We start from the raw sequence: 16,867 nt of genomic DNA on the forward strand, positions 1-16,867 counted from the left end.
TGTGTGTTCCTCAAGTGTTTGCCTTGAGTATTCAAAAAAATATATACAGATGCCTGGTAGCAATAACTCTTTTATTAATGTCCAACGGGTCTCTAGATCTCGCCTCACTTTTGTAGAAGATTTGTAATTTTATTTGAAAACCCCCTAGGTAAATGGGATACAGCATGTCCCAAAAATAAACATGTTGACCAATTATACATTCCCCATTTTCAAAATTATAAATTTTTTCTCTCCCACCAAATGACTGTCTTCCACCACTCTCTCTCTCTCTCTCTCTTTCTCTAAAGAATAGTGAATAATTATTTTCTCAGAATTCATTATTTGCAGAAGAGGAGGGGAGCATATCAGATAGTACAAGTACAAAAGACTCACACATAAAACATTTTAACAGATGAAACCTCGCTTTTATGAAGAAGAAAAAAAGGTCCCACACATACTTCTTTAAAAACACCTCAGCAGGACTATAAATAAGTTAAATTAATCTCAATACTAAATAAATAAAATGTAATGTCTGTACAAGATAAAATTATATAATAATTCAACTGATGAATAGAAAAGGTCCTGGAGCACTTTCTGACAGGTAAGAGGTATAAAAGGAATGACATAGGGCACTCTTTTTGGCAGAAACTCATGATAACAGTGTAAAAGACAGTAAAAGGTGACAAAGTCATATGATGAAACACTATTTCCCCTTTAAACAAGAACCTGATATTTTGAGATCTTATTTTACTTCAACGACTGCATGTAGCTCATCTCACCATGTTTCTTCCCCTGAAGCACCAAGACTATTCAATACTTCACAGACATAATCAATTACATTTGGATATGCTCTCTTTGTCAAAAGAAATTAAAGATGGATTAAATATGTTCTCCTGAATAGCTGAAATGAGATCTGATTTTTCCTCAAGCAATATTTGATTTTTGATAAGCTTGGTTATGAAAGAGCTCTTGATTATGCTGAGAATGCGCTTGTAGGCTAGTTACACAAATAAATGACTTTAAAATCCATAAAGGCCTCTTAATAGAGCTTCAACAAACTCCATTGCATGCTTCAGTATGATCTCATATTGGCTTAAAATGTCCGGAAATAGGACTGGCAAGTATAATTACATCCAAATACGGAATACCACAGTTCCTTAATCTCATATATATATCTCAGCCAAATATTGGGAGTTTGTTGAAGAAATGTTTAGAACAGCCAAAAAACTTCCAACCAAGTTACCTCTCTGAAATCAATCCCTTGACTGACAATCATTACGGTCCAATCACATCTTTTGTTTCATAACTCTTTACAATTACAATCACCATCTCTGGAGTTTCCAAGCCAATCCCATGCTAGCGCCATTATCTTCCTCATTAACATCGACCAATCCTTATCTTCATAGACTCTCTCAAGTTTCTCAGTCATTTTTTAGAGGGCATGGTTAATGTTCCATAAACACAAGTTGGAATACAAGGATCGGAATGTTTGGGATTGTTTTAGCAAGGAATGGGTTTGAAAATGTTTTTCAATCCTTTCCAGTTAAACACATCCATTCACACAAAAACTCATATGCTGGACACCATCATCAATAACATCACTAGAGATTTTTTATCTTTGATGAAAAAGATACAAAACGTATAAAAAAAAAGAATTATGTACAATATTTTTTCTCTCTCTGTCCAGCCCTCTCAGTGGTTGTTCTGAAATCTGAGGTTTGCTGTTTGGAAAAATTGTCACAGAAGTCTTCATCTTCTTTTTGTTAATTTCCTGATGATATCTCAAGCCCTTGATGAGCAATTTCACTCTCAAGTGTTTAGTAGGAGTCCTCATAGCTCCAGTCGGTTATGTCCTGTGATCCTCTCGAGCCCGTCTGCAGAAGTGCATTACAGGGCTGTGAGGGAATCATCAAGATTGTCCATCACTTCTGTTAACTCTAAATAGAGAGAAACAGAGAAAGGAATAGTAAAGATGTCACTAGCATGCCATTATCAGAAGAAAAACTATTATTTAATGATATTATATTGAAAAGAAATTGTGGCTATTAATGGAATAGTTCACCCAAACATTTTAATTCTATATGACTTTCTTTTTTCCATGGAACATAAATGGTTATTTTTCAATGAAAATCCTGGCCACTTTCTTCAACATAATTAAAGTAAATGAGGACTGGGGCTGTCAAGCAGTAAAGTGACAAAAAAAGCAACAGTAAAGTTTCATAAAATGGTCTGAAGTTTTCACTAGTATAGTGATTGTGTGAGGAAAAGGCTGAAATTTAAGCTGATCTTCACTTAATATCTTGACATCTGACCTAGCACTCCTTGGCACATTCATGAGAGAAGTAGTGATGTTCAATTTGTGAACCAAAAAATTGTTCATGCAGCCTTGTGCGACCAAACGTACATATGCATGTCTGCTGTATTTTGGCTATACGCACGCATAATTTAAATAGATTTTAACTGACTGAATGCGGTTCACAATATTTTAGACTGTCATTAAAGGGTTACATTTCTGACACACTAATTTGCGTGACACAAAAGCATGGCGTCGATTTCCATGAAGTGCTTCTACGGGTGCAGTGCCAACAAAAGTGCCTCTGGTAAGAAATCTCTACATTTTTTAATTGAAACCTTTTTGTGTGTGAAGAGTAGAAGGTGTGTACGGGTGAAAGGCGTCTCTAGTTAATACGGCACTTTAAAAAATCCATTAACTTTCCGCGCGTCAGCGTGATGATAAATTTGATGTACAGATATGTGGATTGTGGGACATTTAGATAGTTATTGCATGTTAGTTATTTTGAAAAACTTTATACATGAACAATTCTGTGGGTTATTATGCTTCATTTATATAAATTTCATTCCTATAATTTTTTTAAATATGTAATTTTGTTATCACTGTACAATACGATTATATTCATTAACATTAGTAAATGCATTCCTATATTTACTATGCATTTTTACATTGAGAATCAATGGGTTCATCCAAAAGCTAAAACATTTAGCTTATAATGAAAATAGGGTGCATTTCAAACTGTTCTTAGACCAGTGCAGACTGCACACTGTAGGTTAAGTCATCCAATAAATAGAAAGCAAGGGCTTTTTGTGCAGCTATAGGATGTCCATTCACTCCTAAAATCCAACCAAAACTTACATTTCAGTCTGCAGATTATGTTTGGACCACTCAACATATTCGGCGGACATGGGACAAAAATATGGTAATCAGTACATACATATATTCAGAATGTATAATGCTACATTTTATTTTAACATGGTTGGCAGTGATTGGATGATGCTGGTCATTACTTTAAATCAGAATTTATTCTGCTAATTTCTGATGTAATTAAGTCAGATATTTTTAATGAATCGATTTATCCAGTTCACAATGATTCAAACTGATCCAGTTCACCAGTTCAACTCACTGACTCACTAATCCAGAATATTTAGAATGTAGCACACAAATCATATGGACCACTTTTATGAATCTTTTATGGTACTTTTTTGTCATTTTGAAGCTTGACAGCCCCTATTCCCATTCACTTTCTTTATATAAACAACAGCAGCCAGGATACTCTTCAAAAATTCACCTTTTTATGTTCCTTGGAAGAAAGGAAGTAAGAAAGGACTGCATGAGGGTGAGTAAATAAAAAAAAGTTATTTCCCATAATAACTGATAACAAATAAGGGCTTTAAATGAGTGCACAGTGAAACAAAAAGGGGCTGGACTTACTCAGAGTCAGGTGACACTTCAGAGATGCTCTGAGAGGTTGCAGACAGAGGAGGAGGGGAAGGGGAGGGGCCAGCTGATGCGGCGACAGGGTTAGGGGGTGGGGTTAAGACAGATGAGTTGAAGGAAGCAAGTATAGAGGAGAGGATATCGAGATGTTCACTAGAGGGTGGGCGACTAGATGGGGCTCCAGGTGCAGCTGCAGATGAAGGGTACCTACATGGAGGGGCGGAGTCTAGCCGTCCACGGCGAGAGGGCAGGGTTTCATGGGGCTCTTCTCTGATTGGTGGAGGGGGTGAGGAGGGTGGGTGTGGCTCGGGGTGTGAGAGCTGTCGAGGTGGCAGGGTTCTCAGCCACTCCCTGCATGGTTGTGATCCACCGTTAGACTCCAACTGTTCCCGAGACCGACTGCTCATCAGCGCCCCCCCAAGGTGTTCCCGAGAGGCCTGTTGCCTTGTTAGAGTGTTAAGCTGTGTTCTTGATCCACTTAATGAACTCTCCGCCCCCATTAACCCTGCCATCCCACCCCTGGCCACCAGATCCTCCCTGGACGTATTGATGCTGTGAAGAGGGCCCAGCCTCTCTCTTGACCCACCCAGGTGTTCAGCACCAAGCTCGCGTCGTCGTGGCAACAGGTCAAGGTTGTCACGGGATCGCTGTTGTCGGGCAAATGAATCTAGGTGTTCCCGAGAGGAGTATCGGGAAGCAGGTTGGGACAGTGAGCCAGTACCGGAATACATACGACCATAGGAGGCAGCTGGGACACCTCGGTGACCCAATGTGGAGGTCTTGTACCAAGACGTCTCACTAGGAGCATGACCCACAGCAGACAGAGCAGGAGGGCAGCCCAGACGATTCTTTAGGATTCCTGAGAAAAGGATGCAGAGGGGTTTTATATGGGCCAGGGTTATTAAAGTTTTTCCATTAAAATGTTTTTATGCATTCACAATTTTTATTTTTATGTTATGAAAATTTATTTTCATTTCATATCATTCATTTCCAGTTTTTACTTTAGTTACATGTTTTCATTTAGTTTTCTTTTTAGTTTTTGTTAATGATAATAACACCGGTATGGGCCTAATTTGGCTGTGAATTACTCTGTATTACTGTGCAAGCAGGTTTTAGCATTATACTTTCTCTGTATAAATGTGTGCCTCACCCTTCCGGTGTCTGTGTGTTAGCCCATTCTCATCCCCGCTTGTGAGCGCTGCATCTTGCTGGTTGTTATTAGCTGCGTCCTTGCTGTAATCGCCCCCTAGGCGGCGCTCCGAGCCCCATTTCTGAAGAGAGTGTGCCTCGCAGCCTTCCAGCGCTGGCCAATAGGAGAGCAGGTCATTGCCATCCAGATCTGATACATAGAGAGTTTCATATACACTAATACTTGACCATCACACAAGGAATAAAGAACAAAACATCTGGTCTGCTGGCTTTAATACCAGTAATATAGATAACTGCAGAAGATGATGTTAGTACCTTTTCCACCATTGTGGGAGGGCTCTGTGAGTAAGCGTTCGCTGTGTCCAGTCCGTTTGAAGCGTCGCTGGATGCGTCCACGCAGACGAACATTATCCTCACTCTCTGAAGATGGGATGGACAGACTCCTCTCCTCTTCCAATGAAAGATCGGAATCTGAGTCAGAGTCTTCACATGAAAGAGACAGACAGAGGCAAAGAGAGACAGAAAAATATGAATGTTTAAAAAAAATCTTTCTAATGTTCTAAAACCAAATAAAATTAATAAATGAATTAAAAGATTTGTCAAGCAGCTAAGAAGTGTGTGTGTTTTGTGTGTGTGTGTGTGTATATACGTACATGCGTGGAAGTTATTGTGTTTTAGTGTACCTCCGTTGCGGTGAAACATCGCCATGTCCAGGTCAGTGGCCCCTGTGTGAGCTAGAGTGTGTTCTAGAGACTGCCGTGCCAAGAGATTCTCCCTGAGAACAGAAAACAGGTAAATAATAGATCAGCTTTCAAGCTTTCAATTTGCTACATTTATAATGCAATTCTTACATTCTCTTTCACAGTTCAATAAACAATGTACAACAATGCACAATAGTAAACACGGTACAACAGGGCTATGAAATTCCATTCCTGAAGGTCCACTGTAACCCTTCCAATGTCCGAAATTAACTTTTCCATTAAAGGGGTCATGTCATGCCATTTTTTATTTTATTTTAACATGTTCCTTGAAGTTTACTTATAATATGAGTAGTTATTTGCACACAAAAAAAGTCATATTTGTAAAACATGATCATTTTCCACCTTCATTCAGACCCTCTGTCAGAAATGCTTGGTTTTGGTGCTGCTTCTCGTTTAAGAATAGACAGTAAATGCCCACTGTTATGATTGGCTCACTGCTCCTAACTGACCTGTTCTCCCTAAATGACTTCTCACTGCTCACCACTACTGTGCGGGGCTACGGAAGTGATATTGTAAAGTAGGTGTTGATGTGTTGTTGTGGAAGTGGTCAGATGCAAATGTCTACCACAGGGGCATTTTTTACCTTCAAGGGGGCATATGTTTTCTAATCAAATAACTCAAACAAAAAAAAGTAATTGATTCTTATATTTTGTGCAATAATATATTTACTTATACAGTATGTAGAATATAACAGGTCAGATCACATGTCACAAATAAAACACAGAGGAATTCATTCTGGGGGAAATGTTTGCCCCCGTATTCTGAGGCATTTTTGTCACTTCTGTTGGCATTTTTGTCCCTAATCCCTTATAATTTCGGACCCTGAACCCTGCTCTAATATACCTGCCTGTAATTTAAAGTAATCCTGATTACTTACAGTACCTTCATTAACTTGTTCAGGTGAGTTTCATTAGGGTAGGTGCTAAACTCTGCAGGACATGGCCTTTTAGGATTGGAATTGAATAGCATTGTTGTATGGCAAAATACAATCTACAATTGTTCAAAAATGTACAATTTGAAAATATAAAATTAGCTTTTATTGCATACATAAAACAATTTTTGGCTGAAAGAATAAATTAGGGTTAGAATGACAAGTTCTAATGCAGAACGAAAAGTAATAATAGTAGTATATTAATAAAAAGTAAAAATACCATATCACTGTTTGGTACTAATGAACTGTGTATTTGTGTGTTTAAATAATATATTTATGTTAATATGTTCACAAACCTTGCACTGCTGACTGATGAGATGGTTGAAGTTCCAAGAGTGATCCGATGTAATCCGCTCTGTTCAAGCAGGGAGGCGCTGTTGTTCGGGTTTTGGCCCTACACAAAAATATAGTGGATCAGAAATCCACATGTTATTATCACTTCATGAGGGCAAATAAACTCGAAAAAAAGAAAGAAACATTCTCTCACTTTCAACTGCTTTTATTTTCAGAAAACTTTCAACAAAAAAGATTCAACAACTAAGACATGAACTGAAAAAGTTTCTCAGACATGTGAGTACCATGTGGCCACTAGCTGCATTAAGTACTGCAGTGCATCTCCTCCTCATGGACTGCACCAGATTTACCAGTAGTTGCTGTGAGATGTTACCCCACTCTTCCACCAAGGCACTTGCATGTTCCCGGACATTTCTGTGGGGAATGGCCATATCCCTCACCCTCCGATTCAACAGATCTCAGAGGAGTTCAATGGGATTGAGATCTGGGCTGGGAACACTGACATTCCTGTCTTGCACGAAATCATGCACAGAATGAGCTGTATGGCTGGTGGCAATGTCATGCTGGAGGGTCATGTCAGGATGAGCCTGCAGGAAGGGTACCACATGAGGGAGGAGGATGTCTATGACAACAAGCTCAGTCCGATGATGCTGTGACACACCACCCCAGAATATGATGGACCCTCCACCTCCAAATCGATCCCACTCTAGAGTACAGGCCTCGGTGTAATGCTCATTCCTTTGACGATAAGCGCAAGTCCGACCATCACCCCTGGTGAGACAAAACTGTGACTTGTCAGTGAAGAGCACTTTTTGCCAGTCCTGTCTGGTCCAGCGAAGGTGGGTTTGTGCCCTAGGCAAAGTTGTAGCCGGTGATGTCTGGTAAGGACCTGCCTTACAACAGGCCTACAAGCCCTCAGTCCAGCCTCTCTCAGGCTATTGCGGACAGTCTGATGGAGGGATTGTGCATTCCTGGTGTAACTCGGGCAGTTGTTGTTGCCATCCTGTACCTGTCTCGCAGGTGTGATATTTGTATGTACCGATCCTGTGCAGGAGTTGTTACACGTGGTCTGACTCTGCGAGGACAATCAGCTGTCCTTCCTGTCTCCCTGTAGTGCTGTCTCAGGTGTTTCACAGTACGGACATTGCAATTTATTGCCCTGGCCACATCTGCAGTCCTCATGCCTCCATGCAGCATGCCTAAGGCATGTTCACGCAGATGAGCAGGAACCCTGGACATCTTTCTTTTGGTGTTTTTCAGAGTCAGTAGTAAGGTCTCTGTAGTGTCCTAAGTTTTTATAACTGTGACCTTAATTGCCGACCATCTGTAAGCTGATAGTGTCTTAACGACCGTTCCACAGGTGCATGTTCATTAATTGTTTATGATTCATTGAACAAGCATGGAAAACATTGTTTAAACCCTTTACAATAAAGGTCTGTAAAGTTATTTGGATTTTTACAAAATTATATTTAAAATACAGTGTCCTGAAAAAGGGACTTATATACATTATATCTATGGTGTGAACATCTGTGAGAATGACTGTGCATGGGGTGAGGGTTATATGTTAAATGTATGTTCGCGTATACTAACAGGAATCTGTGGAGCTGTGGAAGGCTCTTCACCAGGGCTTTTCTTGCCCAAACAGGCCAGTTTCCAGGCTTCCTGAACCTCTGAGTTTAGGACTGTGAACACCAACAGTATGGCCAAGCCCTAAAACACACACACACACACACACACACACACACACACACATAGGGTTTATTATAATAATATTAATATAGGGTGTACATTATACTGTCAAGTACATTAACTCTCTATGATACAATTAACTGACTACTGTGTAAAACTGTGTAGACATAATTCAACTTGCATTACAACACAAAATAAATGCATAAAAAAAAATTATTACATATACCAAACATACACACACAAATACACAAAATTAAGACTATAATTTTCTCTTACCTGTATGCTACAGAGGACAATGAACAGGTAGTGGAATATCAGAACACTATTATTAACAGCCATCAGACCAAATAACCAAACACAAGTACTCAGCAACAAAAGGAGGAAGGCACTACGGATAGTAGAACTGAGAGAAACAAAAAGAGAAAAAGAAAAATGTATTTATAATTGGGGCTATCAATCGATTAAAATCTTTCATCTAATTAATAACATGACATGTCGATCATTTAATAAAATTAATCACATATATAAAAATTTGCTGAAAAGTGCCCTGCAAATAAAGATTCAATATATTATATTCAAAATATTTCTAAATATAATATCTAAAAAATATAATAATCCAGATAATTCAAAGACATTACATTACTGTGGCAGACGAGTAATGCATTGATTAGACAATACAAACAGTGGATTTAGAAGTCAATATTGCTTGGATTCCATCTTATTCAACATAATCATATCACTGGTCTATAGCGATCCATTTTACAATTGACTTCATCAATTTGTCCGAAGTATACTTAAGAGATGTTCTCATAGAAAATGTTCTTGCATTCTGTCTGTACACATCCGACACACTTTTGATGTGTCTCACTGTGGTTGTCGTGTTTCACTGGTTTTCAGCATCTCTAGTCAATTACGGAGCCTTTGTGGATGTTAAATGTTGTTTTAAACTTTAAAAAACTCAAAAAATCTCAAGACCCCTGCACTCTGCTCGTCCAGCTGTCAGTTTGTTTTCTGTACAGCTTTGCATTGCCTAACATGTCGTTGCCAGATTTAACTTTGACTCTGAAGAGGATGTGACAAATGTAAAAAGACTAGAATGAAACGACACTTACAATATAATAATTTACCACGTTCATCTTTAAATTTAACAAAAATGTAGAAAATACACAGCCTATTCACTCAACACACATACAAATTCATCAATGTTGTACTCACATTACAGGCAGCTTTTTTATCTCTTTTTGAGTCGGGTTACACGTCATACGTAGAACAGCTAAAAACATTCCACCATTCATCTAAAATTTTGTAAAAGAAAGAGCATCACCAATCTAAAATACAGTGAGAATAGAAAAGCTACATAAACATTTCTTAAGTATTTAAAGGTGCTGTAAGCGATTTTAGCATTCTGAAGCTTTCATGTGGCTGAACTGTTGAATAGCCACGGCCCCTCATTACAAAACCTTACCCTTCAAAGATAATTTTGAGATCAAAACTAAGCTGTGATATTCAACAGTGGCACAATAGCACCCTCAACTGACAAACATTATAAATCATAGCATCAATGATCCACTTCAAATACAACACTATGAGAACAAACAAAATGATGGACAGGTGTAAAGCTTAGATGCTTACAGCACCCTTAAGCATTTAATACACCTAGCCACACACACATTCAAGAGCATAATACCAGTATGACAACGCTAACTGGTCCCGCAAAGCTCCACATGAGCTTATCGTACATGGAGATCCAGCAGAAATCTGGGTTACCGTACCCCTCTGGATCCAGCCCCACTGCCAGGCCTGCAACACGTATAATTGTCATAGACCATACATATACAAAAGCATATTCATTTATGAGTGTGTCTGTGCATACCTGTAATGATGGCAGGAACTCCCCAGCCTATAGCATAGTAGAATCTCATGGCTCCATAGTTGATGTTTCTTGCTTCTGTCTGCATGCGGTAAATGTGCAGAGCCTCCACAAACAGCCACGCAAAAGCCGACATGAAGAAGTAATGGAGCAGGATCGCAACCACTGTACACAAGAACTGCAATAACCAGAAATCAGAGAGGGGGAAATTCAATATAAAATTTCTCAGTGAAAATTATCAGCATTCAGCGAACTCTTTGTGATAAAAAATAAGGCATATAATAGACTAGAATGCACAATGACTTTTGTAGAGCAATCACTAAATTTACTCCAGACATAAAACACATGGTTCCCATTAAAGATTCAAAAGCATGCAATTTGATACGTTAATAGTAACTACTTCTGATTATTATATACAATTGTGTTGCATGTACAAAAGGAGTCCCCAGAGGAAAAGATTGGGAACCACTGCTATCAAAATTAAAAAAAAGGCTAAAAAGAGGATATAAAGAATTAATCAATAGACCAAAAAAACCCCTCAATGTCTGAGAGAGAATATGAATTATAAATGAACATGTACTCTATCACACACCCACATCCCAGCACAGCAGTTGAAATAAATGAACTTAGCAGTAGCTGGCTTTTAGTGTGAGTGGGTTGCACTCAAGAGAATAATGTCTGTTAAAAATGGTGTTAACCTGCTTAACAAAAACGAGATGTGCAAATGTCTGTCTGAAGAAGAGAGACAAAAGTGCATCTGTGTTTCGGGAAACGTCTTAATAATGTCTGAGCACCTGATCACGGTGAAGTTTAAGTGGTTTTCCAACCATATTGTGCTAATGGCTGTAATGTCAGTTTCAGAATGACACAAATTATATTCAAACTGTCTAGTACTTTCTCTTAACAATCAACTTATTTTGTACTGAGCTATTCAAAATTTGTAATACCTGCTGTTACACTTGGCTTTAAATATGGTAAACTTATATTATGATATCCAAAAGTCTGAGAGAGAAATTCATTTAGAATTAATTTTACCCATCATTTGATTATTTTTTGATGAATAACTACTGGCATGATAGAAAATAAACATATATTTCTATGTGTTTATATTATACATTGCTCCTTTCTCTGTAAGTTAGGCTCAATGATTGCGCTTCATTCACAAAAATGGCCAGAAAATAAACACATAGATTTCTTTTAAATAAAATTCATTGGACCGCCTGGTTACCTTAATGTGATGTAAATTGTGCCTGGCCATTTTTGTGAATGAAGCGCAATCATTGAGCCTAACTTACAGAGAAAGGAGCAATGTTTGCACAGAAAGGAATGACAATTACTTAATTTAAATACTCAAGACGCAGCGCTGTTTCAGCGCTGATTATGCCAACTTAAACTAGATTGCGGGTGGTTCATGAATTAAATGCAGCTTTTTGGGCTAGAATACCACTACCAAAAGTGGCACAATTGGTAAGTGAATTAGTAAAACATGACTTTATAGAATTATATCTTTGTCCATTTTGAATATTTAGTGTAGCTTTGTGAGAAGCACCACACACACAGAGGTCACTGCCAAACTAAGCAATTGGTCAACGCGGCAAAATGCGTCTGAAGTCACTCGCATTGAAAATATAGTCACAATGTTATAACTGTATTTTGCCTGCTGAATTTTGCTGTGCAAATATACATTTTACTGTGCCTTTAGACAGCATAAGTCTATTATGTGCTAAATGTAGATTGTGGTTGTTTGACTGTCCACACTTGTGTTTTTGTATCTTGAAGCCCACCCATACTTTTTCATATCACTAACACACACTTAGCTACACAAACACTTTATGTTTTGTCTCTGACCTGTAGTTCAGTCTGGTTGATACCCAGCAGGTATGTGAGGTGGGAAAGGAGAGTAGCAGCAGCCATGTTGGAATGAATACTACGTGTGTTTGATTTCAGTCCCCTCAGGCATGATAAAACCAGCACTGTTAGCAACAATGCTGCCATAGAAACTGAGAGTGAGGAGTATGTTACTATGGCGAGGGTCTCCAGGTCACCCTCTAACTGCTGCTCAGACAAGAGTGAGAAAGTGGGAGAGAAGAAAAAGGGACAGCAAAATGTAAACAATTTAAACAATAGCTGTTCATTAAGATTGCCTTAATCTTTCTTTGTGGGTATGTTGTGTGCGCAGTTGAACTTTTGAGTGTGTGCGTGTGTATGTGTGTGTGTGCGTGTGTGTGTGTGTGTGTGTGTGTGTGTGTGTGTGTGTGTGTGTGTGTGTGTGTGTGTGTGTGCTTTACCTCTCTTTGTGAGCTGTCCATAAGGACTCCGAAGGTTCCCAATCTGTGACACTGACAGCGAACATGTGATGAGTTTCTATAGACCACACTACAGTCTCTCACAGTCCAGCAGCCCCCTGCTGATACACTGCACACATATATTCAAATGATGTGTTGACTTTTTATTCTTTACAACAACATAAATACAACCATGTATAGTCTTTAAAATTGGGGCTGTATCACAATTAATCACATTTATCAATACTTGCTGAAAAAACTCCACAAATGAAGATAATTAAAGGCATTACATTATTATGACACATGAGTAAATCATGGAATATATGTTACAAAAAGTGGCTTTAGAAATTAATACATATTTTGATATTTTTTAACATAAGACTATCACTGGCCTACAGTCTACAGCAGTCCATTTGGTAATCTAGTTTGTCAATCTGTCCAAAGTAGACTTCAAACAATATGCATTATTGCAATCATCTGAGCTATTTGTTTTATTTAAATTTTAGGTCTATGTACAAATTTAATCGCATCTCGTGCCATGAGTGCCACGTTTATAAGTTGGTGGGCCCTATTTTAAAAGCACTAAAACTAAACGTAGCGCTATGCTACATTCAAGTCATAAGCGCATTTTCATGGAAGCACATCTAAGTCTAGGCGCAAGCGGGTTTGGCAAAATTCTGCACGCAAAACCCTAATAGGCTGGGTCAAGTGCATTGTAATTCTGCATTTCTACTCCGTCTTATAATATAGTCCATTCCCTATCAAACTTCAGCAATATAAACATTATATTCAATATTAAATATTTGGTAGTGCAAATGGACAGTATGCAATAAATTATGACAGTAATTATGATTCATTTTATAAGCAGAGAAAATATGATTCTCGTCAGGATTTGGATATATGTTTCGTTAAATTATAGAGAATGTAAGTATATTAATAATTTTCATCTGCTGACACACAAATCATGACTAGTATTAACAGTGATTGTATCGGCACACACTTCACTTCTACCGGTTGATTTTGAAAAAGTTTATAAATGTATTGAAACACGTAAATATTACACCAAAAATATTTCTAAATTCAAATTTAACTTATAAAATATAATATAAAATCCAATCAAAATAACAAAGTGGTCAAAAATGTCAAATCCAAAACATTTATCATCAACCATTTACACCGGTCCCTTTTGCTCACAAAAATTGGATAAGACGTAGTGCACGGTCTTTGCGTGTATTGCTGCGCTTTGCGCACTCAAGACAATAGAGACCTGCATGTCAAATGTCAAATTAAAATCAATTTAACCTGTAAAATCTGTCTTGAAACCCCTGCGTTCTGTTCCATTTCACTGTGCCTCATCACAGTTTTTGAACTCAAGAATACGTCCTGCTCTCTGTAAGTGTGGTTTTACAAGGTGCCTAAAAGCAGCTGGGGTTGGACTGAATGTGGGCTCCCAAAAATTTTGGAAAATCCCTTATTACTATGTACAAGTAAGGTAAATTGACAGGCCTAATTAAAGCACAATTGTGTGCACATTAAAGAATATAAAACACCGTGGATCTTTGTCTGCACACACACACACACACACACACACACACACACACACTTACGGCCTGCTGTTATTCCACTGCACACACAGCGGTTTGCTACGATTGCTGGTCTCCAGCAGACGAAACTCCAGCTGCACCGGAGTGTCAAGAAAACCCTCCACAAATGTCTGGTTGTTATACACAGACACACTCACTACAGGGGAGTTCAACACAGGGTGCCTGGGTAACCTGCAGAGAGAAGCCGTACACTCAATATTAGAAAGAGAATCTCTTACACACATGTGCACATTATCAGACTCTCATTAGGTTTGATTCTTACCTGACGCCACGGCGGTCTGTGTGGTATTTGGGGGGCAGTGAAGCCCCCAGACTCCGATAGATGAGGATAATGACAATGGTGACAGGTGCCTCTTGCAGTGCCAAAGACCACCGTGCTGCCGTCACTTCTATTGTCTGATTGGCCAACAGATTCACAGGGCCAGCTGGAGATGGAGCTAAGTTTATACACAAGGCATGACTTATTGCTCAATATTGTCTTTAAGTGGACTTTAAGAGTGTGTTTGGGCTTATTCAGCTATAGTTTGGGGACAAAATTGTCCCCAGAAGTGAGTTAAAAAGGACAAAACCTCCCTTTGGGGACATTCAGGGACATCCTCAATTGGAAAAATGTGCCTAAAACCCCCTTACATGTGCTAAAATACACTGTATCCCACATAATTGAGTGGCTTATATGAAAAATGTTCAATTAAATTAACTATTTTGATTAATTATGATCAGAAACTATTCCACAAGTAATTTCATTCATTATCATAACTGTAGGCTGTTTGTGGTTGTAAAGCAAAATAGAAACATGGTGCATTGATATCAAACAAGTGTGTGTTTATAGTCATTTTATAATGACTATGACTGTGGCTCAACCAATCAGAATTTAGAGTCTAGAAAAGAGGTCTATGGTATGTCCCCATTTACATAGCAAAGTAAACATGCATTTAACTTACAAAAGTTGCGCTGTGGCACTAATGCAGTAGGTGGCAGCACAACATGTGTGTGAGGGTCCCAAAGTACTTGACCCTGGAAAAGAGTGCTGTGATACCGTGGAAACCGGCGCCGAACATGTGTATGGTTGTCAACACGATCCAGAGTCAAGACTGCAACACAAATACACAGTGTCAACCATGGCATTCCTTTAACACAGAAATATTAATCACATTCAGTGTGTAAGATCAGATTAAACTTTCTTTGTACACAATGAACCGGATAAGCGAGTTCAGTTAATCATCATAATGTATCTTACAAATTCCTATTCATTAAATGCTTTCTCTAGAGCAGGGGTTGGCAATCTTTTTTAATTTTCCTTGTTAAACACTGTGCCGAACAAACCATAAATGTAGTTAGACTTTCATTTTATTTCCTGGTTCAATTGAGATTTTGAATTAGACGTTTTAACCCTACTATGTGTGTTTTTATTTGTTTGGCCTTTTCCCTTAATTATGTAGTTTGAAAGTCACCGTCATTGTGATTAAAAGAGCAGGTATGCCTGGATGAACATCTAAATCATTGTTTGCCTCAAAAAGTGTATTCTTACACACATTACGTCATGTGTTGCAAAAATGAAAAAAGTAACAAATAAAACAATAAAGGCTGTCATTCGCTCATGCAATTGATGCAAATTGGCACAATGCGATAGACACAAAGCAGACGCGTTTACTCGCACGACTCACCAAAAAATAAGCGTTGCGCTACGATATTAGCGATATTAATTTTTTTTTTATATTGGCTAAGGTACCAAAGGTGCATTGGGCCATTAGTGTTGATGTTGTTGTTGTTTTTGTGCTCTTCCATAAATTATATTTGTTATAATTATTTCATATCTAAATAAGTTTACTATCAGAGGATATCTATTTATTTTCTTATTACTAGCTAAATGAATACTATATTCATACAGATAAATACTACAGTATATCATGTTGGTTTTCTGTGCAACAATAGTGAATTGTCAGTATCCCATATGCATGTACAACAATGATATGTTTATATTATACATGTTATTTTTTACTCATGGTGGCACTGATGTGTCAGTGATTGACTTGTTGACAACATGGAAGTAAACTATAGCAAGTACAACACATGAACAGTATGATATGACTATTGTCATTTGAGTGTACTACTGAAATTATGTAAGTTGTGCATCTATTTAAATTACTTGTGTAGCTTATGTGTTTTGTGTAGCTCAATAGGTATTTGACAGCCAATTGCGTCTCTTACAGTGTGAAAGTAATAAATCTTGTTCTAGATTTGTCCTGATTTGTTGCATTATCTCTTTGATATATATAAAAAATAAAACATAGAAAAATATAGCAAAATACATTTTATTAAATTTTGTTTAAATTTTGTCTTGAAAATATTCGGAAAATTATTTATTGATAGTAAAATACTCTATCTGGCTATTTTGTAGATCCATTTGTGATAGATATACATTCAGAATTAGTAAGAGTGTTTATGAGAATTCTCATGCATTTAAGGGTTAACTGTGTTTAACTTCCTATTCAGCTAATAACTAAATAAACACACTGTGTGATTGCAACAAGTGGTACACTGGCATGCCGGTAGGATGGACCTCATATAAATA

At 37.9% G+C, this 16,867-nt stretch overlaps 1 protein-coding gene across 1 annotated transcript in view; it reads right to left on the minus strand.

The window, feature by feature from the left end:
• Positions 1 to 16,867, minus strand: part of celsr3 (cadherin, EGF LAG seven-pass G-type receptor 3) — a 51,483-nt gene continuing 34,616 nt past the window's right edge. Inside the window, exons 21-36 of the mRNA XM_052094372.1 lie at positions 15,237 to 15,386; positions 14,558 to 14,732; positions 14,299 to 14,466; positions 12,695 to 12,821; positions 12,255 to 12,461; positions 10,410 to 10,584; positions 10,224 to 10,336; positions 9,752 to 9,831; positions 8,813 to 8,939; positions 8,438 to 8,557; positions 6,850 to 6,947; positions 5,518 to 5,636; positions 5,177 to 5,353; positions 4,863 to 5,051; positions 3,707 to 4,571; positions 1 to 1,916 (exon numbers count right to left, since the gene is read on the minus strand). Of these exons, the coding sequence (XP_051950332.1) occupies positions 1,889 to 1,916; positions 3,707 to 4,571; positions 4,863 to 5,051; positions 5,177 to 5,353; positions 5,518 to 5,636; positions 6,850 to 6,947; positions 8,438 to 8,557; positions 8,813 to 8,939; positions 9,752 to 9,831; positions 10,224 to 10,336; positions 10,410 to 10,584; positions 12,255 to 12,461; positions 12,695 to 12,821; positions 14,299 to 14,466; positions 14,558 to 14,732; positions 15,237 to 15,386 (2,918 nt within the window). The 3' untranslated portion in view covers positions 1 to 1,888. The remainder of the gene's footprint in view (positions 1,917 to 3,706; positions 4,572 to 4,862; positions 5,052 to 5,176; positions 5,354 to 5,517; positions 5,637 to 6,849; positions 6,948 to 8,437; positions 8,558 to 8,812; positions 8,940 to 9,751; positions 9,832 to 10,223; positions 10,337 to 10,409; positions 10,585 to 12,254; positions 12,462 to 12,694; positions 12,822 to 14,298; positions 14,467 to 14,557; positions 14,733 to 15,236; positions 15,387 to 16,867) is intronic.

The sequence above is a fragment of the Xyrauchen texanus genome, chromosome 27 (genome assembly GCF_025860055.1).
Source record: "Xyrauchen texanus isolate HMW12.3.18 chromosome 27, RBS_HiC_50CHRs, whole genome shotgun sequence".
Lineage (NCBI taxonomy): Eukaryota > Metazoa > Chordata > Actinopteri > Cypriniformes > Catostomidae > Xyrauchen > Xyrauchen texanus.